Below are 27,989 nucleotides of genomic sequence, written 5' to 3'. Positions count from 1 at the left end.
TGAATTGTGTTTATTATAATAATTTAAAAAGGCTTGTGACGCCGCTGCTGACCTCCTCTAAAAAGTCTTTGATTTTATTTTTGGTTTGTCATGTTAATGTTCTGTCCGTTGTTTTTAATGACTAAAAAAAAAAAAAAAAGCATGATCTCTGTACGATGTATGATGTGAGTCAGCTGTGTAATATTTCTCTTTTTCAATCTCTGGCAGGTTGCTGTTTTGTAACTTACTATAGCCGCAAATCAGCCTTAGAAGCACAGAATGCTCTGCACAACATGAAGATTTTGCCAGGGGTAGGTGACAGTCTTTTTGATCTGCCCTTCCACCACATGCAGGTTCATATGGAAGGCTTTAACTTAAATTTTGAATCAGGTTTTTGGTTGAGCCTGAAAAAGGTTGATATTATTATTATTATTATGATTTTCATTTTACATCTTTATTACATCTCTATTTTTCTCTGCAGTTGTCCACACAGCTGCACTAGGCTCTTACCCTCTGGATTCTTTGTGTAGTGTTCTACTTACATAATCAGCCCGATAATAATAATAGAATTTTTTTTTAATTAAATAGAAAATAAAAAGTGTTGGGTAGTGGCCAAGGGCGGAGGCCCTGGCGGACTGAGCAACCGCCTATTGAGACTGTCTATAGGGACATGGAATGCCACCTCTCTGGTGGGGAAGGAGCCTGTGCTAGTGCACGAGGTTGAGAGATACTGGCTAGGTATAGTCAGGCTCACCTCAATGCATGGCCTGAGCTCTGGAACCAGTCTCCTGGAGAGGGGCTGGACTGTGTTACGGTCTGGAGTTGCCCTCGGTGAGAGGTGGCGAGCTGGGGTGGGTATTTTTGTATCCCTCGACTTGCTGCCTGTACGTTTGAGTTTTCACTGGTAGATGAGAGGGTTGCTTCCCTGTGCTTTTGAGCCGGGGAACAGGTCCTGACTGTGGTTTGCCCTTATGCGCCAGCTGATTTTGTAATTGTATCATCAGATCTGTGGCTGCATGTTCTGGACACTCGGGTGAAGAGAGAAGCTGAGCTGTCAACTGATCACCACCTGGTGGTGAGTTGGATCAGGTGGCGGGGTAGGATGCTGGACAGACCCGGCACACCTAAATGTATTGTGAGGGTGTGCAGGGAACGCATGGCAGAGGCCCCAGTCCGCAAGATCTTCAACTCCCACCTCCGGCAGAACTTTGACAGCATTCTGAGGGAGGCTGAGGACATTGAGTGCGAATGCTGAAGCTGCTGCATGGAGCTGCGGCTGCAAGGTGGTTGGTGCCTGTCGTGGTGGTAATCCCTGAACCAGATGGTGGAGAGTGGGAGTGAAGGGAGACATCAAGCTGAAGGAGGAGTCCAATCGGGCTTGGTTAGGCTGTGGGAATTTGGAGGCAGCTGATGGGTACTGGCAGGCCAAGTGGGTGTTGTTCGGGTGTTGGCCAAAGCAAAAACTCAGGTGTGGGAGGAGTTCGGTGAGGCCATTGAAAAAGACTTTTGGATGGCCTCGAAGCGATTCTGGCAAACCATCAAGTGACTTAGGAGGGGAAAGTGGTGCTCTACTCACATGGTCAATAGTGCGGGTGGGAGGCTGCTGACTTCAACTGAGGCTAGTTAGGCAGTGGAAGGAATACTTCGAGGACCTCCATAGTCCCTGGATGGATCTGGATGTTGTAGGGCTGTCTTGGTTGAAACGATTCTGCAACATCGCGTGGAGATCTGGGGCGGTGCCACTGGATTGGCAGAATGGGGTGGTGGTTCCCCATCTTTAAGAGAGGAGACCGTAGGGTGTGCTCCAAGTATAGGGAGATCACACTCCTCCACCTCCCTGGTAAAGTCTTTGTCAGGGTGCTAGAAATGAGGGTCTGTCCATTAGTCAAACTTCAGATTCATGAGGAACAATGTGATTTTTGTCCTGGTCACGGAATGCTGGACCAGCTCTCCATCCTCTCAAGGATATGTGAGTGGGCATGGGAGTTTGCCCATCCAGTCTACATGTGTTTTGTGGATATGGAGAAGGCATTCGACTGCGTCCATTGGGGTATCCTGTGGGAGGTGCTGCGGGGGTATGGGGTGTCTGGCCTGTTGTTGCGGGCCATTCAGTCCCTGTAAAACCACAGCAAGAGCTTTGTCTGTTTTGCCGGCAGTAAGTCGGACTCATTTCCTGTGGGTGCTGGACTTCGCCAGGGTTGACCCATGTCAATTTTTTTTTTTTTTAGCTTCGTCTTCAGTGACTTGAAAGTGTGAAGTCTGTGCCAATGCTTCGCCAACTACTCAGTGTAAGTGAGAAAGGTGGAAAGTAAGCACACGATGCTGCAAAAGGTAGAAAGGTTTACAGTACCTTGATGCAAAACAATAAATGGTTGTAACATGTAGGCTGTGTCTGATTAAACTGACATGTAACCACGTGTAGATATTAGCCTGCATGAAAGGAGGCCTACTGGTGCTAGCATTGCTAATGTTAGCCTCTCTTGACAAACTAATCTGAAGTAGTTTATGCATAATGTTAAACACAGGAGAAAGTGATGCAAATTTCAGTGACATATAAAGTATGATATTGGCAAAAGTATTCACTCACCCATCCAAATCATTGAATTGTGGTGTTCCATGGCCACAGGTATGTAAAGTCAAGCTTCATGGAATGGGTTTCCATGGCTGAGCAGCTGCATCCAAGCCTTACGTCACCATGGTCAATGCAAAGCGCTGGATGCAGTGGTGTAAAGCATGCCACCATTGGACTCTAGAGCAGTGGAGATGTGTTCTCAGGAGTGACAAATCACACAATCCATCTGGCAATCTGATGGACTAATCTGGGTTTGGTGGTTGCAAGGAGAGCGATACTTGTCGGACTGCACTGTGCCAAGTGTAATGTTTGGTGGAGGGGAGGATCATTGTGTGGGCTTGATTTTTAAGAGTTGGGCTTGGCCCCTTAGTTTCAGTGAAAAGAACTCTTCATGCTTCAGCCTACCAAGATATTTCAGACAATTTCCTGCTCCTAACTTTGTGGGAACAGTTTGGGGATGGTGCCTTTCTTGTTCCAACATGACTGTGCACCAGTGCACAAAGCAGGTCCATAAAGACATGAATGAGTGAGTTTGGTGTGGAATAACTTGATGGCCTGCACGGAGTCCTTACCTCAAGCCAATAGAACACTTCTGGGATGAATTAATGTGTAGACTGCAAGCCAGGCATTCTTGTTCCAACATCAGTGTCTGACCTCACAAATGCACTTCTGGTAGAATGGTCAAAAATTCCCATAAACACTCCTAAACCTTGTGGAAAGCTGTCCCCAAGGAGTTCAAGCTGTTATAGTTGCAAAGTGTCGGCTGACATCATATTAAACCCTATGGAATAAAAAAATGGGATGGGAATATTGGCAGATATAAGATTTTTTTTTTTCAATCACCAAATTTCGGTGTCAGTATTGGTCTTCAAAATTCTATATTGGTCAGATGCTACAGGTAAGGTTATTGCTTAGCTCTCATCTTGTTTAAAGGATAGAAGTTTTTATGCTTCAATTAGCAGTTTTAGATCTGCACAAATCAAAATTCAGTCAGGGGTTCCTCAATGGTCTGTCCTTGGTCCATTACTCTTGAAACTCTACATGCTCCCACTTGGTACTGTCATAAAGAATCATAAAATATCCTACCATTCTTATGCAGACAATACAATACAGTTAATTCATTAACTGAGTAGAATAGAATAGAATGCCTTTATTGTCATTATACAGAATGTACAATGAGATTGGAGGGCCACTCCTGTTCACTGCCATGCTGTAACTGTTGGATGTCTTGAAACTTTTCAGAACTGAACAGACAAAGACAACAGAGACTGCCCCTGTCTCTGAAACAAAGTGAGCAAGTCAGGAATCTTGGTATCATTCTAGACAGTAATTCTATTCTATTTTGTTCTATTTATATAGAGCCAAATCACAACAAACAGTCGCCTCAAGGTGCTTTGTATTCTGGGTAAAGACCCTACAATAATACAGAGAAAATCCAACAGTCAAAACAACCCCCTATGAGCAGAACTTGGTGACAGTGGGAAGGAAAAACTCCCTTTAACAGGAAGAAACCTCCAGCAGAACCAGGCTCAGGGAGGGGGGGTCATCTGCTGTGACTGGTTGGGCTGAGGGGAGAGAGACAGGACAAAAGACATGCTGTGGAAGAGAGCCAGAGATTAATAACAATTAATGATTAAATGCAGAGTGGAGTATAAACAAAGTAAATAAGGTGAATGAAAAGAAACAGTGCATTATGGGACACCCCCCCCAGCACCCTAGGCCTATAGCAGCACAACTAAGGGAGGGTTCAGGGTCTTCTGATCCAGTCCTAACTATAAGCTTGATCATAAAGGAAAGTTTTAAGCCTAATCTTAAAAATAGAGAGGGTGTCTGCCTCCCAAACCCAAATTGGGAGCTGGTTCCACGGAAGAGGGGCCTGAAAGCTGAAGGCCCTGCCTCCCATTCTACTCTTAAGTATCCTAGGAACCACAAGTAAGCCAGCAGTCTGAGTGTGAAGTGCTCTGTTGGGGTGATATGGGACTATGAGGTCTTTGAGATAAGATGGGACCTGATTATTTAAGACCTTGTAGGTGAGGAGAAGGATTTTAAATTCTGTTCTAGATTTAACAGAGAGCCAATGAAGAGAAGCCAATATGGGAGAAATCTGCTCTCTCTTTCTAGTCCCTGTCAGTACTCTAGCTGCAGCATTTGGATCAGCTGAAGGCTTTTCAGGGAGCTTTTAGGACAGCCTGATAATAATGAAGTACAATAGTCCAGACTAGAAGTAATAAATGCATGAATTAGCTTTTCAGCATCACTCTGAGAAAGGATGTTTCTAATTTTAGAAATATTGCGCAAATGCAAAAAAGCAGTCCTATATATTTGTTTAATATGTGCATTGAAGGACATATCCTGGTCAAAAATGACTCCTAGATTTCTCACAGTGTTACTGGAGGCCAAAGTAATGCCATCCAGAGTAAGTATCTGGTTAGACACCATGTTTCTGAGATTTGTGGGGCCGAGCACAAGAATTTCGGTTTGATCTGAATTTAGAAGCAGGAAATTAGAGGTCATCCAGGCCTTAATGTCTTTAAGATATTCCTGCAGTTTAACTAATTGATGTGTGTCATCTGGCTTCATTGATAGATAAAGCTGAGTATCATCTGCATAACAATGAAAATTGATGCAGTGCTTTCTAATAATACTGCCTAAGGGAAGCATGTATAATATAAATAGAATTGGTCCTAGCACAGAACCCTGTGGAACTCCATAATTAACCTTAGTGTGTGAAGAAGACTCCCCATTTACATGAACAAATTGGAGTCTATTAGATAAATATGATTCAAACCACTGCAGTGCAGTACCTTTAATACCTATAGTATGCTCTAATCTCTGTAATAAAATGTTATGGTCAACAGTATCAAAGCTGCACTGAGGTCCAACAGGACAAGAACAGAGATGAGTCCACTGTCAGAGGCTGTAAGAAGATAATTTGTAACCTTCACTAATGCTGTTTCTGTACTGTGATGAATTCTGAAACCTGACTGAAACTCTTCAAATAAACTGTTCCTCTGCAGATGATCAGTTAGCTGTTTTACAACTACTCTTTCAAGAGTCTTTGAGAGAAAAGGAAGGTTGGAGATTGGCCTATAATTAGCTAAGACAGCTGGGTCAAGTGATGGCTTTTTAAGTAGAGGTTTAATTACAGCCACCTTGAAGGCCTGTAGTACATAGCCAACTAATAAAGACAGATTGATCATTTTTAAGATTGAATCATCAATAATTGGAAAGACTTCTTTGAACAGTCTAGTAGGAATGGGATCTAATAAACATGTTGCTGGTTTGGAGGAAGTAACTATTGAAGTTAACTCTGAAAGATCAACTGGAGCCAAAGAGTCTAAACAAATACCAGCAGTGCTGAAAGCAGCCAAACATGAAGAATAATCTTTGAGATGGTTATGAATAATTTTTTCTCTAATGTCTAAAATTTGAATTGTAAAGAAATCCATGAAGTCACTACTAGTTAAACTAGTTAAAAGTAAAACTAGCATGATCTCACCAGTGACCAATAAGGTCACTAGAACTGCTTTCTACTACTTATTAATATTTATCAAAAGTTAGAAAATTCCTATCTCAAATTGACTAAGAAATTGGTCCAGACATTCATATCAAGCAGGTTAAATTATTGCAGCACTCTATTTGCAAGACTCTCCAGATCATCAGTAGGATGACTTTAGCTCATTCAAAATGCAGCAGCCAGTGTCCTTACAGGTAAACGAAAATTTGAAGGCACTTCATTGGCTCCCAATAGAGAATGACCTTTAAAATACTTTTATTAGTTCACTTTAAAAATACTTTTATTAGTCCCCCACCCCAGTACATCTCTGACATGCTCACTGTTTACAATTCAGTCAGACCTCTCAGGTCATCAGGTACAGACCTTTAAACTGTTCCCAGAATTAGATCTAAGTTTGCTCAAGGTGCTTTCAGTTTTCTTTGGAACAAGCTGCCTGTTGACCTGACATAAATTACAACTGTGCATACAGTCAGAAAGAGACTCAAAACCTTTTTATCATCCTCGTGCAAAATAAAGCTGGAGGATATTGTCATACTATCCATGAGGTTTTACCTTTCCAGTCTATAGACTCAAAAACCACACGGAGTTCAACCATGAAATTTGGCATATGTGTTCTTTAGCCTTCAAAGATGTGCAGCACAGTATTTATATGTGTATCTGTCTGGATGGTTTTACCTTTCAGGGTTATAGACTCCAAAACCACAAGGAGTTCAGTCATGACTTCTGGCATATGTGTTCTTTACTCTTCAAAGACATGCAAAACAAACTGGAATATTATTACATCTTTACTAACCCAGGGGTGCTCAGTCTTGTCATATACACAGGCCTTTTCACTGCTTTAAGGCATTGTAAACCTACACAGGTTTTTATGTTGTTATCTTCTGTGTGATGCACATCGAATTTGCATGTAATTGCCATTGTCATTACCTAAAGTCATGTGGGATACAAGCCCATAATCTCCATCAGATGCTTATATTTTCACAACTTAGCATGTAAAACCAACCCATGTGTTTCTATATCTCTGCATGTTTGTTCATTTTAAGAAATAATGTTATTTTATTTTTTGTCTTGCTTAGATGCACCACCCAATCCAAATGAAGCCAGCTGACAGTGAGAAAAACAATGGTAGGGATTTTGTGGTATAAATACCCACTAAAAAAGCATATATGTATGTTAAATGTATGTACATTATTCTTGACACAGTGCAAGTAGGTTTAATGTTGTCTTATGTTTAATACAGCAGTGGAGGATAGGAAGCTGTTTATTGGAATGATCTCCAAGAAGTGTAACGAGAATGACATCCGACTGATGTTTTCACCATATGGACAGATAGAGGAATGCCGGATACTCAGAGGCCCTGATGGACTCAGCCGTGGTAAGACATTTTGGTGGAACTTTACAAGCACTTTGTTCTATGACTGAGTGCTTTCTATCTCACACTCCAATAAATGCATCGGAAAGCAACTTGGGGTTCAGCAACTTGGCATGCAGACTGGAGCAGCCAGTTATCGAACCACCAACCTTCCGATTAGTAGTTGACATTCTGAGTTACAGCGTACAGCAATACTGGGAAGAAGAAAAAAACTCCCTTCTAACAGGTAAAAACCTGTGGCAGACCCAAGCTTAGGGAGCTTAGGGCAGTTAGGATGAGAGAAAAGAAAAAAGAGTGTGCTGAAACAAGCATTAAACAGGACATAGTACAGGTAACATGCAGTTGTGACATATACATGTAAATGCATAAGGAGTGAAAGTGCATTATGTGAGGTCCTCCTTCAGCTGTAGCAGCATAACAAAGGTAATTGTTCAAGATCTCCCGATAAAGCCTTAACTGTGGGATTTATCAAAAAGGAACATTTATGCTGAACCCAAACTGAGAGGTGAGTCCACAGGAGCAGAATCTTCAATCTTTAGGCAAATGTAGGAACCATAAGTAAGCCTGCACCATGTAATGCTCTTATACACTATTGTAACTACTTCCTGGTCAGTCATCGAGCCCACCAATGTTAATTTTGACAGCAAATTTTGATTTAGTTTTAGTCATAGTCTTTTGACAAAATGTAATTTAGTTTTAGTCATAGTTTAGTCATCTGAATATTTTTAGTTTTAGTCTAGTTTTAGTCAACTAAAATATAAAGGGTGTAAAATGTAAACGCTTTTTCTTCAGTTCCCTTGAATTAGTCATTATACATACTTACACAAAATTAAACATTTACTAAAAATTATGGAATATTATTAATGCTTGAAAGACGAACACATGCACAGCAGGACGCTCTGAAAGGTACAGGGCAGTGTTCAGGACTAAGATTATAAAGGCTAATCCACCGTGGTGTGGAGATTTTCTCTAAACACAAACTGGGAAAAACACTTTACCCTGCATGACATTAAAATGCTGACCTTTGCATGGAGATCTGGGTGACTGGTTTGCAGATTTTGTTTAAGATTTGTCGTGTTTTTACCCGAGATAGTCGCCCCACATGGTTTACACATCGTTTTGTTTGTCACAACGTCAAAGGACAAATGTGTCCATACATCGGCTCTTCTCTTTCTCCCTGCTGACATTGTTTACATAACTTAGTTCTATCGGAAGTAACGACCAATCACAGGCTAGTTTGGTCTTCCCGGGTTTAGAGCAAATTTGTGGAACTGTGTGTTTTATTGGATGTTTTCCTAACTTGTCCCGCCCTGTCACAAAATTAAATCAGTTCTGATTGGATGTCGCCCCTGCCAAGCGTTTGTCTCATTTTCATTTGTTGACAAAAGTGTCAGTTAATTTTGTCATTGTTTTTATCCTTTTAGGTAGTTTTTAATTTAGTTATCGTCTCATTTTAGTCATGAAAAAAAGGGTCGTTGACGAAAACTATGATGAAAATAGTTTGTCAACGAAATTAACACTGGAGCCCACACTTCATACTGATGTTAATGAAGTTCATTTATTCTTCATTATCAGCTGATATAATCTTTAAAGAACACCATGAAAACTGAAATAAGAATTTCAATGAATCCTTTTATAACAGGCAGATGAGTTCCACCCATTCAAATATAACTCAGACTGTATTGTGACATTTTAGTTACCTCTTAGATTACTCTCCTAAACAACTTAAATACATTCAAATGTAAATTATGTAACTTAACTGTTACTCTGTTCAAAGATATTGTTCATTAAAATTGTCATATATAAGTTGTAAACATAAACAGTTAGCTTAACAAGCCAACTATGTGAAGGTCAGACTTTTGTTGTGAATAATGACAAACAGAACTTCTCAAATAGTAAACAACTAGCATTCTGTGAGGACTGTATGCTAATGTCACAACAGCCTAGTACAGGCTAGGTAGCTCGTACTCAATAACATATTACAACATACCATTGCTCTGCAAATTAACGTTTCACACCACAACTCGGTGTATGTTTCATCAAAGAAAGGTTAGTATAGAACAAAGGAACATCATTTTACTGTGTGCGCCCTTGACCAGTCATAGAATGACAGTCTTTCTCGCTCTTACTCTTTTCTCTCGTGTCTCAATCCATATTTCCGAGCTCTGTGCTGTTGTCCGCCTGACAGACAGCTACTTCCAGTTTACTGATGTCAAAATAATAGAATAAATAATAACAGAATACATTCAAAATACAAGTTTAAGGTATTATTTACAACTATAGTCTGGTACTACTAGCTATTGGGCCTGATCATTCGGGACTTTATAGGAGTCCTTTCCTGAGCAAGAAAGATAGATTGGAGGCCAGGTAAAGCTAATTAATAAACAGTATAAAAGATGGACACATCTACTGTGGTGTCAGAAACTGTTTCTGAAGTCCCATTTTGAAGCCTTGCGATGAGGGTTTCCAGTCACCATCTTGGTTGCAACAAACCAAATGTGATGAGAAAAGGCGGGTCTGATTGTGAAACCACGTGTTTACTAGCTAATGATCTGAGATTGACAACTCATTACCCCATGAATGTGAGGTTTCATACTACAGGTAATCTGCCATTTTGAGGGGTGCTGCAGGAGTATTGGATGGCCTGGACTCTTGAAATAGTCTCCTGGAGAAGGGCTTATGCACTGAATGGACCCTAGGTCGCAGGTCGATGATCGATTTTGTAATTGTATGATCAGATCATATGTTCTGGACACGCAGATGAAGGGAGTAGCTGAGCTGTCAACTGATCATGACCTGGTAGTGAGTTGGATCAGGTGCCAGGGGAGGATGCTGGACAGACATGGCGCACCTAAACGTATTGTGAGGGTGTGCTGGAAACACCTGGCAGAGGCTCCAATCTGCAAGATTTTCAACTCCCACCTCCAGCAGAACTTCGGCTGCATTCTGAGGGAGGCAGAGGACATTGAGTCTGAATGGAACATGTCCTGCATGCCTCCATTGTTGAGGCTGCTGCACAGAGTTGCAGCTGCAAGGTGGTTGGCATCTGTTGTGGTGGTAATCTCTTTTTTTTTTTTTTTTTTTTTTTTTTAGCCTGTCATGTCTGGCATCTTTCACAATCGGAATGATGATCCGAATGCACTGATGTACCAAACATATTTGCTTTGACAAGAACAGCTCTATATGTTTTCTATAGGCTCTTCTTGTTAATGTTTGCAATTTTATTTTTATTTATTTATCTTTTTATTTAGTTATTCATGCCAAGTCTGACAGGCAACAAGGAAGGGGCAAGAACAAGAGGTGGGGGGGAGAAAAGGGGGGGGGGGAGAAAAGGAAGAAAGGAGATAGAAAAAAAATAAAAAAATAAAAAAATAAAAGGGGTTGATATACTCACACACACACACACACACACACACACACATCCATACACACACCCATATGCACCTACATATACACACACACACACACACACACACACACAAGTTTATTGTTTGTAGTAATGTGTGTGTATGCGCCTTTGTCATGCAATGTATTCGATAATGAGGGCGAAAAACTGCAACCATGCCGCCCGCGATCCAGAGGCAGATAGGGAAGGACCCAGGGGACCCAGGCCATCCACAGCACAGGAGCTCAGAAGACTTGGGGCCACACATCCCGATGGCAACCGCGTACACTCCCCAGAAGAGGAAGGAGGGAGGCTACAGACGGCACCCCCACAATCCAGGGGCTAGAGTCCAGAGAGCCAGAGACGACGGGCAGCCCACCCCCCCCGGCAGGCCGGCACCCCCAGCACGAGCCAGGCATGCGGCCCCCGAGGCCCCAAGCGCCCGAGAGCAGCCCGACACCCGGCAGGGCCCCCCCACGCGCCAAAGAGGCCCAAGCCACCCCCAGGTCACGGCCGCCAAGGGAGCAGGCCAAAAACCATGCCGAGACATCCGGCCACACATCCCGGGACCCACGGGCACCCACACCCCAGGGGCGGCAGTGACGACCAGTGGGGAGCAGCGTGGAGCGGTAGGGAGGGGTAACTCCCACCCTCCGTGTCCCACAGGTGCCAAAGCTTGGCAAGCCACCAACCCAGGCCCAGCTGTCCACACACACACACTCTCACAAGCACGCACGTACACACACACACACACGTACCAGTCATTCCCTCATGTACACACACGCACATACACCTACACGCACATTCGCATGCACCAGTCACACACTCATGCATACACACTCACACTCACACGCACATACACACACACACACGTACCAGTCGTTCCCTCATGTACACACACGCACATACACACGCACGCACATTCGCATGCACCAGTCACACACTCATGCATACGCACATGTAACATACATGGACACCTAATGTGGGAGAGCGGGTACCAGCACCAAGCCAGCGGCAACCCAGGGAAGCAGCCAACCCAGCCCCGAACAATGAGCCAGTCCCCATCCCAGGCGGGGTGCATGGAACTGGGGTGTGAGAAGGCCCGCCCGCCCCCTCCTCCCACTCAGCGTGTTGGGGGGGTGATGTGAATGTATGTACTGAGAAGAATGTGTATGGCTGTGTGAAAACTACAGTGCTTTTAAAATTGGAGGGACAGATGTAATATGAGCACTGAATAACAGCGCCCATCCACACTGTCCCCCCAAGGCCCTCAATGTCTAAAATGTAAATAAAATTGAGGTGCAGGCAGCAGTGAACAGACAAGTGGGGCCACCTCAGCAGTGCCACCCACTAACCACTGTGTGACACACCTGCCCCCCAAGGCCCTATATGTACTATGATGTGTTGTGAGCTGTATAATGCAATTAAAAAAGGAGGAGTGGGACATCACGCAGCACAGCGAGCAGAGCCGAGGTGATGGCCCTACTCACTGCAGCACGAGCCCCCCACCCCCGAGAACCTATGTGTGCATAATGTGATGTTAAACTGAGTGGGAGGAGGGGAGGGGCCAGGATAAATATGACCGGGAGGCAGAGGACTACCCCCCGGAGGAAGAGAGCCAGCTAGCTACTGGCTCACTAGGCACCCCAGTTCCCTACACCCCCCCGCAGCCCAGGGAAGGCAGGTCCAGGGCCTGAAGTGACCGCACCCCCAGGACGCCACCGTACTCCAGGCCGGCACCCACTGCCCCCACTGCAAACAGGACACAACACACACCCCACATGCATACAAAGGACAACAAATATCGCACACACACACACACGCATGTACGCACACATACACACGCACGCACACACACGCACACACACACAGACACACACCCCCACATACATACTCACACATACACACACACGCACACAGTGGTCCTGGGTCAGAACCAACCGGCCCCGTGTGGGGCAACTGCTGCTCCCTCACCTGAGCGCCCCACCACCCCATGGGGGAGGGCACCCAGAATCCCGGAATGCCAGCCAGACACCCCGACACAGCCAACCCACCCCACACGGCGGCGCGCCCAAGGGGGCACAGACCCCTCCAGCGCAGGGAGGGTGGTGGTGGTAATCTCTGAACCAGTTGGGGGTCACCGGCGGTTAAGGGAGGGATCAAGCTGAAGAAGGAATTGGGGTTGAGTAGCCTTTTGGGATTTCAGAAGCAGCTGAAGGCTCTTGATTATGTAGGGCTGTCTTGGTTGACACACCTCTGTAATGTTGCGTGGAGATCTGGGGTGATGCCACTGGATTGGGAGACTGAGATGATGGTTCCCACCTTCAAGAAGGTGGGGGATCATCTATTGGGGGATCACACTCCAAAGCCTCCCTGGGAAGGTCTGTGCTGGAAAGGAGAGTTCATCTCCTTAGTCAAATCTCAGATTCAGGAGGAAGAATGCGGTTTTCGTCTTTGTTGTTGAATGCTGGACCAACTTTTTGTCCCCTCAGGCATATTCTGTGTGCATGGGAGTTTGCCCATTCAGTCTACATGTGTTTTGTGGACTTGGAGAAGGCATTCAACTGCATTCCTCTGGTATCCTGTAAGGGGTGCTGCGGGAGTATGGTATATCTGGCGCATTGTTAAGGGTCATTCAGACCCTGTAAACCCTGACCCAACGCCAAACGCAAGCATGGAAAACCCGACTGGACGAAAATGGCATGAAAAGACCTGAAAAAGACCAAATACCTTGAATGCGGTCCCCAAACCAACGGCACCATCCAAATCGATGGACAGGAGCTCTCGAACGTCACCCAGTTCAAATACCTTGGCTCGATGGTCTCTGCAGACGGCGGCACGGTCCCCGATGCACGGGCCAGGGCGAATGCGGCGTGGCTCAAGTGGAGACAAGTGACCAGCGTCCTATGCGATGAGAGAATACCCCGACACCTCAAGGCAAAAGTCTACAAGACCATCGTGTGGCCAGTAGTGCTTTATGGAGTGGAATGCTGGCCCGCGTCCAAGAAACATGAGCAAATCCTCCATGTGATGGAGATGAAGATGCTGTGCTGGATGCTTGGACTCACCCTGTTCGACCACGTTCCCAACGAAGACGTCAGGAAATGGATGAAAATAGTGCAGATCACAGACAAGATGAGGGAGGCCAGACTTCGATAGCACGCCATGCGCAGCGATGAGGGATCCATCGCGAGAGCAGTGATGCGCTTGGAAGTCGATGGCCGGCGTCCACGAGGACGACCAAAGAAGCGATGGATGATGCGATCGTTGAGGACATGAGAAGACTAAACCTCGCCCCCGAAGACCAAAAATTGATCCCTCTCGAGAGTGTGGAGCAAAGTGGACCCTGCAACAGCGCGAGAAACCCACTAGGAAAGAAGACTTTGCCAGCAGCACAAACCGGGCAAGCGACACTGTAGCATGGGCTTGTGCTAGTGTTAATCAAAGTACCCTTGTTGGGGATAACAAAGATGTTTAGTAGATTGTACCATGTACAGTGACACTGTCAGCTTAATCCCAGGATATCTGGTGAATCCAGTCAGTTAAAATTGATATTGTACCTAGGTTCAGTAAGCAGGCTGATGTTACCATAGACTGATTTTATTTATGGAAATCAACATTTGTCAAGATAAAAAACAAACAAACAAAAACAAACAGCATATTGGCACAAATTCCTCATACCAACTGTCAGCATTATGGTGGAGGGGTGATGATCTGTACTTGTTTTGCAGCCACAGGACCTGGGGAACCTTGCAGTCATTGAATCAGCCAAGAACTCCTCCATATACCAAAGTATTTTAGAGTTAAATATGAGGTAATCTGTCTGAGAGCTAAAGCCAGGCTGAAATTGGGTCATGCAACATGACAATGATCCCAAGCACAACAGCAAATCCACAACAGAATGGTTTGAAAGAGAAAGTGTTGTAATGGTCCAAAGTTGGACCTCAGCCCGACCGAAACACTACAGCATGTTGAAATCTTAAATGAGGAGGGCGTAAGCTCTGGAGAGTGCACTCAGCTTTTCACACACTAGTTCTGCATTTTGTCTTAATTTTTGTTAAATAATTACAGTGTAATATGCCATGTTGTTTCAGAACCAGAGGATGTTTTTTTTAAATTATTATTATTATATTCTGATATGGAAAACCTTAGAATTGAAAGAGGGTGAACTGTCTTTTTCACATGACTCTGTGTGTCATGTGTTCCAAACAGATAAGGAGCAGAAACTGGAAAGAGTTAAACAGAGTTGTTGGTGAAGCTTTGCTTTAACCTGTGTGGAGTTCAAAGGCCGTGGGCTTGAGGTTTGGATCCCAGTCCACACTCTAACTTGGCCAACAGCAGGTATTTGAGGATAGAGAGAAGTGACAAAAAGAGAAGCAATTAACTTTTGCTTAGTCGTTTTGGTTCCAGAGGAAACCCACAGCACCAAACAGGAAAAATGGATTAAGAATTTTTTTAAAAGTAAAAGTGTGGTCTTACTGAGATTAACAATAAAATAAATTTTTGTTTATTATACACTTAGTTTCTTTCTTCCAGGTTGTGCATTTGTGACATTCACAGCCAGACAAATGGCCCAGTCGGCCATCAAGTCCATGCATCAGTCCCAAACCATGGAGGTGAAGTTCACACCACAAATAAGATTTGATGTTGTATGTGATTTTGATTTTAGAAGTTCTGCATTCTGTTGTTTTCACTGAATAAATACTTCCAAGGTTGCCCTGTTTATTATCGTTCAACACATCAGAGCGTTTTAAAATATTCATATTTGGAAGTTGCAATTTAATGGTTTTGCATTGCTTTCCTGTGTCTGTGTTTAGGGCTGTTCGTCGCCAATTGTAGTGAAGTTTGCAGACACTCAGAAGGACAAGGAGCAGAAGCGCATGGCCCAACAGCTGCAGCAACAGATGCAGCAACTCAGTGCTGCTTCCATGTGGGGAAACCTCACTGGGCTCAACAGTTTAGGGCCACAGTACTTAGCAGTAAGTGTGTGTTTATCCAAAATACAATAAAGCAAACTTCACAAATTTAAATGTTGAGTTAGATTTTTTTTTCTTGCTTTAGCTCTATTTACAGTTGCTGCAGCAGTCAGCTTCCACCGGGAATGCACTCAACAACCTGCACCCTGTTTCAGGTACATGTACACACATAATTCTGTCTAAAAATGTAAATATAGATTGCTGGCTGCATAACCGTCTTATTAATGTCTTCTGAGTTTAGAATCAGCCCAGCCTTATATCTGTATAACCACTGATCTGTAGTGACCAGTCCTGAGTGTATCTGTGCATGTGTTTGTCAGGTCTTAATGCGATGCAGAACCTTGCAGCTTTAGCAGCAGCGGCAACTGCCACACAGGCCACGCCTACAGGCTCCAGCGCCATGACGACATCTACTAGCCCACTAAGTGCGCTAACAAGTTCAGGTAAAAAGAAACAAATCCTAGGGGACACACAGCAGGGCTTTCATTAATCCACTGCATACATGTACTATGTACTAACAATATAATGCAGTATTTTAAATGAACTATATAAAAAGAAAACTATAAGATCTATTTATTGAATATGAACACTTTTTTCTCAGGCTGACTCATGTGTAGTATTTAGAGGCAGTCTGCTGTCTTCAACAAGTTCACAACTGTGGAAATGTATTTTCTATATGCTAAAAGAATGCTAAAATATATAATTCGTAATTTTTTATTCATTTGTAATGGTGCTATTCAAGAGGAGAGAGTTTATATTTATTGTGGACTTAAATTCCCACTTCCAGCATGAAGAGCAAGACACACACAGACACACACAAAACTTGTGGTCAGAAGTCATAGTAATTTAGGGCTTTTAATGATTCCTTTGAACTGCTTTTTTCCCGTGTGTAAATTAAACTCCAGTCAGAAATATTGCTTAAACTGCTGATTTCTTTTGGTGAGACAACAAAACCCCTTGGGTCGATGTCAAATTTTTATCATATTTTCAGGAAAATCAGCCGATAAGAACTCAGTGTGAACTACAGAGAACAAGAATTCACGTTTTACCCTTTTTTTCTTTGTTTTTACTCATTTGCAAATTTGCAAAAATCCAAGTGCCTCGTTTAACACTAGAACTGCCAAAGGGGTCATTTTTCATGTAACTCCCTAAAATGGTTTTCTTCATCATATAGTCAGTTTTTGGGTACTTAAGCCCCCCCCCCCCCCCCCCCCCCCCCCCCCCCCCCCACACACACACACACACACACACACACACGCTTAATTGTACATTTCCAATCATTTATTATAATATTAAAAGTAAAATGTTCCCCAAGCAGGCTCCTCCCCCACCTCCAGTGGCAACTCCTCAGTGAACCCCATGGCTTCTTTAGGGGCCCTGCAGTCTCTGGCTGCTAGTGCTGGAGCTGGCCTCAACATGGGTTCCCTGGCAGGTAAAAACTCTGAGCTGGCTGAAATATAGATTAATATGAGGCAGTATATCTGACATATGTCTTTGAGCTCACAGCTTTTTGTGTTTTCTTGTAACTGATGCAGGCATGGCCGCACTTAACGGCAGTCTTGGCTCTGGAAGTCTTTCTAATGGCTCAGGAAGTACAATGGAGGCACTGAGCCAGGCCTACTCCGGCATCCAGCAGTACGCTGCTGCAGCCCTCCCCAGTCTCTACAACCAGACCCTGCTATCCCAGCAGAACATCTCAGCTGCAGGCAGCCAAAAGGAAGGTGAGTTTTGTTGGCTGGGAGTAGCTGTAACACGATGACATGGGGTTGTTAGAAATCTTGTTTATCATAACTATTGAAATTCATACAGATATCCTTATTAAAAACCAGAATGCCACATTACTGTATGAGCATTTTTTTTCCTCTTCAGTTTTGTCCAGTCTTTACTTGACTGATCAAACAAACCTCTGGAGCTGCAGGCTAGTTTTCTTACTTTATACTTATGCCCAGAAAAACACTCACAATTTAACATACATCAGGTGACTAAACTTCTAATAATGACAAACATGTATGCATATGGTTTCTCATGTTTCATTTATAATTTTTATAATTTTATACATAGATTTATAGACCGACTACGTTCCAGCCCTCACCTGTGGTCGTGAGATCTGGGTGAGCTCATGAATACAAGTGGCTGAAATTAGTTTCCTTCTTAGGGTGGCTGGGCTCAGCCTTAGTGAGAGGGTGAGTAACTCGGACATCCAGAAGAATCTCGGAGTAGAGCCGCTGCTCCTTTGTGCCCAAAGGAGACAGCTGATGGTTAGGATGCCTCCTGGGGACCTCTCCTTGGAGGTTTTCTGGCCACACCCACTTGGGAGTAGACCTGAGGGTAGACCCATAAGTCAGTAGAGAGAGAGAGAGAGAGAATGGGAACCCTTCGGGATCCCTCAGGAGGAACTGGAAACTATTTCTGGGGAGAATGATGTCTGGAATACCCGGCTTAGTCAGCTGCCACCAAGATCTGACTTTGGATAAGCCTGAAAATGATTTTTTTTAAAGATTCGATTATATCATTGAATTATATTTATTGACAGCTCTAATTCCTTCATTACTTTGGTGTCATCAAACATCTAATTGTTATCTTGTAATCCAGCTGCAGAGCCATCATGTTACCATGCACCACCATTGTGTCTGTAACCGCTAACAATTAGCAACAACATTAACATGAAATTGAAATAGAAATTACTTGAATAATTCGTATCTGTGACACTGCTTCTCACAGGTTTTTGACATGATGTCTCTTCAGTTGCGAGCCCCCTTTTCACTTGCAGCTTTTATCAGTTTTTTACGTTCTGACTGCAGCGTAATTATGAACAGTGTTTACATGAATCAATCCTGGGTTGCTGCCTCAGTATTGTTTAAACCTAAACTGCTGTTGTTGGCAGGTTGTTAGCGATGTGTGTGCTGCATTTTGTCACTTTCTGCTAAGGATTGTGTCTTGTTTTAAATATGCTGCATCAGCCAGCACCCGGCGCCCCACCGGTAAGCTGTACCCGCCACTTCTCTGACACGTCAACAGCTCCACTTTAAAACAAGTCATAACAGAAAGCTTGTCCTTGTCTGTGTGGTAATATTCAGCCCACCTGTCAGATACTGCCATTCATATTGCTTGATGAAGTTATTATTATTTTTAATCAGTTTTCCTGCTTGATACATTTGAGCCATAAAGGGACCGTTTGGTAGAAAAAATCGCAGCAAACTGTGAGCACAGAGTGAACTTTGTGTTCAAGAAAAAGAGAGAGCAGTATATGTGTTTTCTGAGAAATTAAAATTAAAATAAAAGCCTTTATTTACTGTGAATTTAACTTTTAATGATCATTTTTTTAGACTATTTTTTTGTGAAGGATGGAGGTATAACCCCTTAATAATTTTCAGTCTTTTTCTGCTTGTATGAGCTTTTATATTTGTTATAATGCAGTTGAATATAGTTCTTATTTACAGATAATTTTCTGAATGGCCCGTTTATTCTGACAGACATTAGAAAAAGAATAAAGATTGTAGCCAATCAGTGCTATATGTACCAGCTTTATTACTAAGCTACTGACTGCAGAAAATTTTTTACATCATATTTTTGTGTTATTGACGTGATCAAATCAGACAAAATAAATAAAAGCAACAGGTTGACTGCGAGCTTGTAAAGGAATGATGAGAGAAAGGTTAGAACGCAGCCAAATATTTATTGTAAAACACTGAATCCTATTATTAAAGGGGCTGTTCAGCACTTTTAGCGGTCTGTGCACTCAGTTTAGCCGGCTCTGCATGACTGGATGAAACAGTTTGTTCTGTCAAACATATTTTTTTTTTCTATGCACGAGTGCTGAAAGTGTTGTGACTGTATGTTTAAAAGCTACATGAGTAATAATAATAACCCTTTGAGACTGTCACTGGGTGCTTGAATAATTCTCTTTAACTGTCAGGTCCCGAAGGTGCCAACTTGTTCATCTACCACCTGCCTCAGGAGTTTGGCGATCAGGACCTGCTCCAGATGTTTATGCCCTTTGGAAATGTCATCTCTGCAAAAGTCTTCATTGACAAACAGACAAACCTCAGCAAATGTTTTGGTGAGTCCATTTCTACCAAACTTGGTGAAAGTCTGCACCTCACATCTTGATTGTTTTCAGATCAAGTGTGTGTCAGGTAAACAGGTTGTTTATGAAGGAAGACACCTGAAACACTTTAATTAAAAAAGTAAGGCATTTAATATATTAAAGAATCAGGAAAAATACACACATGCATGTGGGGACTCAGAAGAGACAGGCCTGTGTGTGCGCTCTCTCTCTCTGAGCCCGTGTGTGTCTAACCAAAACATTTTTATACTGTCAGCCTCCTCTTATCTTATACATAAACACTCTCTGGGTGCTACGAGTTGACCGTCGTCACTCAGACTCGTCCAAGCTGGTTTTCATGACTCCTCAGCTGTGCAGTCAGGAAGCACATCATCTTCCTGATGTTTTAATTATGCGTCCTTGTGGCCGTTCCTCAAGATAAGATATACTGGAACAGAGAAGTTAGTCTGCTACTTTCTGATCTGTTGCTCTCTGTCTATTGTATCATTTAATTGTTTTTATTTGGTTGATCCACTGTTTATTAATTAATTTACTCGAGTTTACCTTTAAACATTTGTCCTTTATTCACTGAGTAAAAAATAATGCCTAACAAGTGTAAAACTACAAAACTGTGTTGTCCCAATACTTTGGATCTAACTGTAGTCTGTATGTTAGAAGTATGATTTAAAAAAAGAGGTGATTATTGAAATGATCTTCTACTGTTATTTTTACCATCTATACTATATTTAAATTATATCACTAACGACCACATTCATTATGGCAAAAATAAAATATTCAGAACAACTTACAGAACCATATATATTAATTTGATTTGCAACATAAAAATGAAAAATCAGTGTCACAGATTCTTTTCATAATTTTTATGGACAGAATTTCTAGGCGTAACCAAGTGGTGGAAGGCTTCCACCTTGGTGGCCTCAGAGTCTCATCTCTGCTCTTTGCAGATGATGCGGTCCTGCTGGCTTCATCAGGCTGTGGCCTCCAGCTCGCAGTGGAACGGTTTGCAGCCGAGTGTGAAGTAGCTGGCATGAGAATCAGCGCCTCTAAGTCTGAGGCTGTGGTCCTCAGCTGGAAAAGGGTGGAGTGCCCACTCCGGCTCAGGGACGCGGTCCTGCCCCAGGTGGAGGAGTTTAAGTATCTCTGGGTCTTGTTCACGAGTGATGGGAGAAGGGAGCGGGAGATCGACAGACGGATCGGGGCTGCGTGTGTCGTGGTGAAGAGGGAGCTGAGCATGAAAGCGAAGCTGTCCATTTACCGGTCGATCTACGTCCCTGCCCTCACCTATGGTCACGAGCTTTGGGTAGTGACCGAAAGAATGAGATCACAAGTACAAGCGGCAGAAATGAGCTTCCTTCTAAGGGTGGCTGGCCTCTCCCTTAGAGATAGGGTGAAGAGTGCAGCCATTTGGGAGGGGCCCAGAGTAGAGCCGCTGCTCCTCCACATCGAGAGGAGCCAGTTGAGGTGGTTCGGGCATCTGACTAGGATGCCTCCTGGGCGCCTATTGGGTGAGGTGTTCCGGTCATGTCTTACCGGGAGGAGGCCCTGGAGCATACTGAGGACACACTGGAGAGATTATATCCTGGGAACACCTTGGGATCCCCCCTGATGATCTGGAGGAGGTGGCTGGGGAGGGGGAGGTCTGGGCTTCTCTGCTTAGGCTGCTGCCCCCATGACCCGAAAACGGATGGATGGAAAATGAAAAATCCTGGTTGAAAAGTCACAAAAGTACAAAGAAAAAAGTCTTGTAATGTTCTCCCACAACTTTAAGTACCCTATAAAGGGTTAAACCCTGACATCATTCCAGTACACACAGTAAGACAAAAGTCCTCATGTGGCTAAATCAGTCTCTCTTTATATAATAATAACCGAATAACTAGTGAGATCCAAACTGTTTGTTTGAATAAACGCACCACAGCAACAGTATAATCAACAGTTGTGTCATGCTGCATGATTCTGGCATGGGAGGATTATGTGTTAACACAGTTCCTAATCATCCAACATTATAAGGTTACTTAAGGTGTAAAGTAAGTTTATCATTGTAGTGCCAGCATGGTTCTTGCTGAAATCTCCACCACATCCACTCAGCTGTGTAGTTGTACTCTGTGGCTGTGATTTTTTTTTTTCCATATGAAATGCCAGCACAGTTTAAAAGCTAAAGACAAATAATGTCAGGTAAATCTCCCACTGTGGCCTCAGTCTTTATTCTGATGTGAGTGTTTACAGCCTGCAGTTCTAGGATCAGCAGACCACACCCTCAGAAGAAGGTCGATAAAGAAAAGAGGGGAACAAAAGTTTCTTTGCAGTTTAAAGTACTCCTAAAAGTACAATTTGCTCAAGAGTTACTTAAGAGCATGTAACAAGTTCATGTAATTTGAGAAGCTGTGATGCAAGTGAAGGGCAGCGTGGCCATCAAGAAGGTCCTGGGTTCAAACAGAAGTATAAGTTCATGAATTAGTTATTCAGCATCACTCTGAGGCAGCATGTTTCTAATTTTAGCGATATTGCAAGAAAGCAGTCCTACATATGTGTTTAATATGTGCACTGAAGGACACATCCTGGTCAAAACTGCAGGTGATAGCACCACAAAGTAATTTTGTCTTTAAAAAGCAACACTGAGTGAGTGGTGTTGGGTTACTTTAAGCTTTTTTCCAGTTTGATCACATCTGATTATTGTTGTCTGGATTTTTTTTTTTATTTGCACTTTCTTGAGGATCTACTGCAGCTGAAGCTGTTCTGAGTGTTTCTATTTCTTCTCCAGGGTTTGTGAGCTACGACAACCCGGTGTCATCACAAGCGGCCATCCAGGCAATGAATGGTTTCCAGATTGGTATGAAAAGGCTGAAGGTGCAGCTGAAGCGCTCAAAGAATGACAGCAAGCCCTACTGAAGGTGCTGAGAACCTGCAGGCTTAGTTAGGCAGGGTGGTGTTATGGTAAGTGGAGTGTGAATAACCAGCTGAGACTGTTACACTCAGAAACTCGTCCGTGCACTGCAGGGCTGTTGCACTGCCTCTCCTGGTCAGTAGAACCTGGCGGGGCAAAGACAGACGTCACGCTGCACGAAGAGTTTTGAGGCTAGACTGGATTCTCCCCGTGTTCTTTTGTGGTGTATGCACTTTGTTTTCTTTTTAACAAATAAGAAAAGCAGGTGTGTTTTCATTTAAGTTAAAATGGTGTCAGTTTGCTGTGGTAGAAAATAACACGAGTTGTTTGTTAAGAAATGTTGCACATTGACCATCAGATGCCAAATCTCTGTTGTATCTTCCTGTTCACTTTCCACTCCACCACACAGAGTCAGCATGACAGCAGGCAGCAGCTGGGAAAGATGAATCTCTATTTGAATTCTTTTGGGGTGGGGGGGATCCACGTTTTAGCAAACCAAATGTGTGGTTTTCCCTGTTGTGTCTTGAAATGGAGACCATACTGTGATAGACGCCTTCATTATTTCTAAAATTTAAGGCTGGCTGCTCAGATTGTTTAGGTGGAGCACTGCCGGTACATGCAACAGGCATTTAGACCGATTTCTAAAAGTAGTTTTTGTGTGTGTGTGTGTTAAAATGATGAGGAAAAAAAGTCTAAATCACTTCTGCATGAGTTAAGAAACCTGTTGATGCCGAGAACATGTCGTTCCTGCTCTCTGGGCTCACATTTCCTCTGTGACTGTGAAGGAGTAGCTGCTGGAGACAGAAACTTGTCTTTCTTAGCGATTCTCTTGTGATTTGTGTGCTCTGGCATGACTGTAATCTGTTTCAGCATTACTTCTACTCACGTTAATGTTTGATTAGAGTCTGTGTGCCGTCTGTAGCAGCAGTTGCATGGCTCACACTAATTGAGAGGCCTCCGGGGGGGGGGCTGCACACTTTTAAATGAGTTCTACAGTGTAAAAACCTTGACTAAAGTAGATATTGTACTTGATATGGATATTATGCTACTGTCACTTCATTTATCACAAGTTTCTTTACCTGGTGATTAATAAAACATTTTTAATGCAGCTGAGATGTAAATATGGACATTTCCTGAGCGACGGGTTAAGAGCCGGGCTGATGTGGGCTGTGAAGCAGAACTGTTAGCTGGAACAAGCAATAATCCAAACTTGCACAATAAATCCAAACTTGACTGACTTCTTCCAGTTACTCAAAATTCTGTGTTATGCAAATGTGATGATTTTTATAACTACAGTTTATGATTTTAATTAGTTTCTTCTCTTCACCAGCCCTCACCGTTCCTGCTAGCTATCAGCTAGCAGATCTCTAGAGGTCTACGCTACACTTTGTCTCTCAGTGAAAGCTTTCTGTGTGTGGAGGATTGAAATAACTTGTGTATGACAGACCTGGTGGTTGCTTGAGCTTCCAGGAAATTGTTTTGTTTTTCTTACATACAGCAAGGAAGGAGGACAAATGTTGAGATGTGTATTTAAACCGTCATGCCTTTTCTATTTTTTATATAGATTTTATACTTCCTGTTAGTTTTGGAACTACTATTGCCTGAATATTTATCTGATTGGAAATGACGTTGATAGAAAATGTGAAGTCTGCCACCTCACTCGATGTCCTGGTGTGTGTCCTGTTCCTGCCTGTGAACTGTTGTTTCCTTTTGCTAGTGTGTGTTACATGTCAGTGTGACATGAGCTGTGTATGACGGCTCCATCAGATCCCACCACCACAATATTTCTGGTAGTTGGAATTGTTTCAAAACTAAAATCGAATCAAAATCGAATCATTTGTCCTGGGACTACGACGTATAGTGTTTAAAGTCTTTCATGGCAAGGCAGTTGAAGGTCATCACAAACTTTCAAATTAAAGCAAAGATATTTGTTTAATATGCAACAGCGCTGAATCAGCTTTTCTGCTACACGTTACACTCTAGAGTGTAACTGTTTGGGTACTTCCACATTTTTGTGTTTGATTATTGTCTATTGTATACAGTTAAAGCGCTGGACATCGATGTCTGCATTTAACCTGGTGGCAGTCAGCTATGTATTGAAGTCAAAAATTACTATGAGAAATAAAGGAATGTGGCTAAGTGTGTCAGTATTTACAGTTTTACTGTACGAGCATCATCTCACTCTGATGGTTGGAACATCTCACCTTTAAAATGCTTTATCTGAATGTGTCCTTTGAGCAGACAGCCCCTGTAGTGTGAGATTTTTGCCTTAACGTGTGGTTGAGCCGATATTGTGCTGCTAAATCAACTCTGATGCATCTGAGGATGCAGGATCTCTGCAGGTCTCGGGCTCTTTGTCATGTTCCTTGAGCTGTTCCTCATCAGGTTTTCTGGTATGGGGGTGTGCATTGTTTAGGTGGGTGATAAAATCCACATGAATACGGTTTCAGAGGATTGCATAGTTAAGAGATGATTACTGTTGTTCACTTAATCTATGGATTTAATATTGTGGCTGATGAACATTGAGGCCTTTGATGACCTAGTTTATTTCAGGACAGGTACAGTACTGTGCAAACCTCTCGAGCCACCCCTCATTTCTTTATTATTTGTTTGGAAATTGGTTGCAGGAATTTATTGAAATGTGCCCAAACATAAATTGAAATACAGGCTGTAAGAACTTCCACCTTTATTCTTCAGCACAGTGTGAACTCTGAGGCAGCTTTCTGTCATTTCTTTAAGAATTCTTCAGGAATAATTCATTCAGAGCTCTTCTGTCGGCTGCCAAAATGATCCCACGCTGCTTCAGTCATGTTGAGCTCCCGGCTCTGGAGACGCCGATCCATGGCAGACAGTGTTCCACTGCATGTTTTTATCTGGGTAAGGTTTTACTGTATTGGCAGTGTGTTTGAGAGCAGGCCTCATTTACAGTGTGTGCGCACAAATTTGTGTTAAAAGGGAGTTTTTCCTTCCCACTGTCACCAAGTGCTGCTCATAGGGGGTCGTTTTGATTGTTGGGTTTTCTCTGTATTATTGTAGGGTCTTTACCTACAATATAAAGTGCTTTGAGGTGACTGTTTGTTGTGATTTGGCGCTATATAAATAAAATTGAATTGAACTTAAGTAGCAGCCAAACCACTCAGGATGGCTGCTGATCTTCCCATGAATGGACATCCCAGCAAAATCCTTGGAAGCAAAATATAAAGAAATGAAAGGTGGCTCAAGACTTTTGCACAGTATGTAGAAGAAGTGTATGTAGAAGTGAATCAAAATAAGCTTCTGGTGTGACTCCTTGATTTGTTTAGAATAGTTTTCTAATAGTTTTTGGACAGCAATGGCACTCTAGCAGTAGGAGTAAGAGCTTGTAGAGTCAGTCAGTCCAGTGTTGGTTTAATGCTATACAAATAATATTACCAGATTTATCCAGCGAGTAAACTAGAACTGTCAGAAGTGAAGCAGAAAGCATGTGAACTGTAAGATGAAATTAAAGATGGAATATAAGATCATTAGTTTCTTGAGATAAAGGCATGGAAATCATCTGTCAAACTTTAGAAACTTGCTGCAGTGGTTCAATTATTGAGGGTAAATATCTAATCAGTCTGCACTAAAACTGCGCTCCTGAGGGGGAACATTTCACTGTGACAGAAAAATGGGCCTGAAAACTCACAGGACAGATGCAGATCGATTTTCATACTTTATGGCAGTGACCTTAAAGGTTCTTGACTCTGCAAATGAATAAAACCATCGACTGTATCAAAGAATGTTTGCAAAACAATTTGCTCCAAGTTGAATTATACAATTTTTCATTAATAAGATGCTAAATTACCGATGCAGTAACTTAAATACATTTTCAAACTAAGTTGCCAATTCCACTTTCTAATGCATTGATTTTAAAACATTTGTAGTATCCAACACTTTACGTCGGTCACTGAAATGTAAAAGGTGAGGTTTAAAAATGGCACCCTCCGGCTTCCATACATGATTAGCTGTGTTTGCATGTTGTCATTGATTCTGTGCTGGCTGTTGTATGTGTGTGTGTTACTGCTTACATCATCCACCTCAGTTTCCAGTAGCATGTGGGTCATGTTCACTGTCCCTGAGGCTGAGTGTTTAGACTGTGAAGTACCACAAACATGTGATTCTTCTTGGTTTCTGTTCTTTCTACTTTCTCTGTTCCATTACTGTGTAACTCAGGTTTGTCCCCTGTTGTGTGTGTGTGTGTGTGTGTGTGTGTGTGTGTGTGTGTGCGTGCACGCGTGTGTGTGTTTTTTCTTTTTGTTTTTCTAGATCTCTTCCTGTTTGCCCTAGCATGTTGGTGTGGTGTCACAGCTCATCGTCCAGTCCTTGTCTTCTGCGCTTCACTGGTGCTTCCGATTTCACATTTGACCTTGTAGTTGACTTTGAGTGCCCAGAAGGTTTTGTTGTTTTCCATATGTCCTGTGTGCTGCCAAAATGGGCACTAGAAAGACTGCCACTGATAATTTTTAAGATTAACATAAAAATATTACAAGCAAAAAGGAAATCTATTTTTCTAGAATACCTGATAGAACCACTAGAATTTTTAAAATCAGTTTGTTAAGAGTCTCACCTTTGTTTTCATCAGCTGTGTGACGGAGCAGTCTTTCCGGTGCCCCTCTCCTCTGGTTTTGTTGTTTCTGTGGGAAAGCAGCTTCATTTCTTTAGGTAATGTTGTGTGTGAGTGCTGGTGTGTGTCTCATTCAGAAAGTTAAAAAAAAAAAAATCAAGCAAATTAGTGATCATGTGTTGTTGGACTTGTGTAACTGAATCCTCTGGAGTTCCCATTTGAGTGATATTATGAGGAGGCAGCATTTATAAATTCATTGTAAAAAAGTAGTTTTTACTTTTGGCTCATGATGCTGTTCTGCTCTTGTTACAGAGGAGAGCCTTTTTCGTGCATGTTTTTGTTTAAATAACTATCTACATTGAAAGTCTTGGCAAAAAAAGTTTGTGTTAAGTTAAAATTAATAAACTTGTGCCAAATGTTTTGCACAATCAGTATTCCCCCTTTTCTTGGACTTTGTTTTGGACAGGTTGATTGTAGAAGCGGGATTGAACTGACCCGGCACGCAATCTCATGCGCTGATGCCAAGGTGACTCGCTGCAACATCCAATTTGTGTAGACCTATCTTGCTCACACATCTGTATTAAACACAAAAGGTCTGCTCATAATTAATGCCTGTAAATATGTTTGAGTGTTTTTACTGAATGTAATCCGTCGACCCG

General features: G+C 42.7%; 1 protein-coding gene across 8 annotated transcripts in view; it reads left to right on the top strand.

Moving 5' to 3' along the window:
* Positions 1-27,776, top strand: part of celf1 (cugbp, Elav-like family member 1) — a 44,807-nt gene extending 17,031 nt beyond the window's left edge. For 4 of the 8 annotated variants that reach the window (XM_030724151.1, XM_030724146.1, XM_030724147.1 and 1 more), the window contains 11 exons: positions 208-290; positions 7,145-7,193; positions 7,309-7,443; positions 15,362-15,441; positions 15,643-15,804; positions 15,887-15,956; positions 16,122-16,244; positions 17,117-17,233; positions 17,337-17,522; positions 19,718-19,861; positions 22,626-27,776. In XM_030724151.1, coding sequence (XP_030580011.1) covers positions 208-290; positions 7,145-7,193; positions 7,309-7,443; positions 15,362-15,441; positions 15,643-15,804; positions 15,887-15,956; positions 16,122-16,244; positions 17,117-17,233; positions 17,337-17,522; positions 19,718-19,861; positions 22,626-22,753 — 1,277 coding nt within the window. In that variant the 3' untranslated portion in view covers positions 22,754-27,776. The remainder of the gene's footprint in view (positions 1-207; positions 291-7,144; positions 7,194-7,308; positions 7,444-15,361; positions 15,442-15,642; positions 15,805-15,886; positions 15,957-16,121; positions 16,245-17,116; positions 17,234-17,336; positions 17,523-19,717; positions 19,862-22,625) is intronic. The other 4 variants (XM_030724145.1, XM_030724150.1, XM_030724149.1 and 1 more) reach the window with 4 other exon arrangements.
* Positions 27,777-27,989: the final 213 nt, after the last annotated feature.

The sequence above is a fragment of the Archocentrus centrarchus genome, unplaced genomic scaffold, assembly GCF_007364275.1.
Source record: "Archocentrus centrarchus isolate MPI-CPG fArcCen1 unplaced genomic scaffold, fArcCen1 scaffold_32_ctg1, whole genome shotgun sequence".
NCBI lineage: Eukaryota > Metazoa > Chordata > Actinopteri > Cichliformes > Cichlidae > Archocentrus > Archocentrus centrarchus.
The sequence above is the reverse complement of the archived record's forward strand: the minus strand, read 5'-3'. Positions and strand labels throughout refer to the sequence as shown.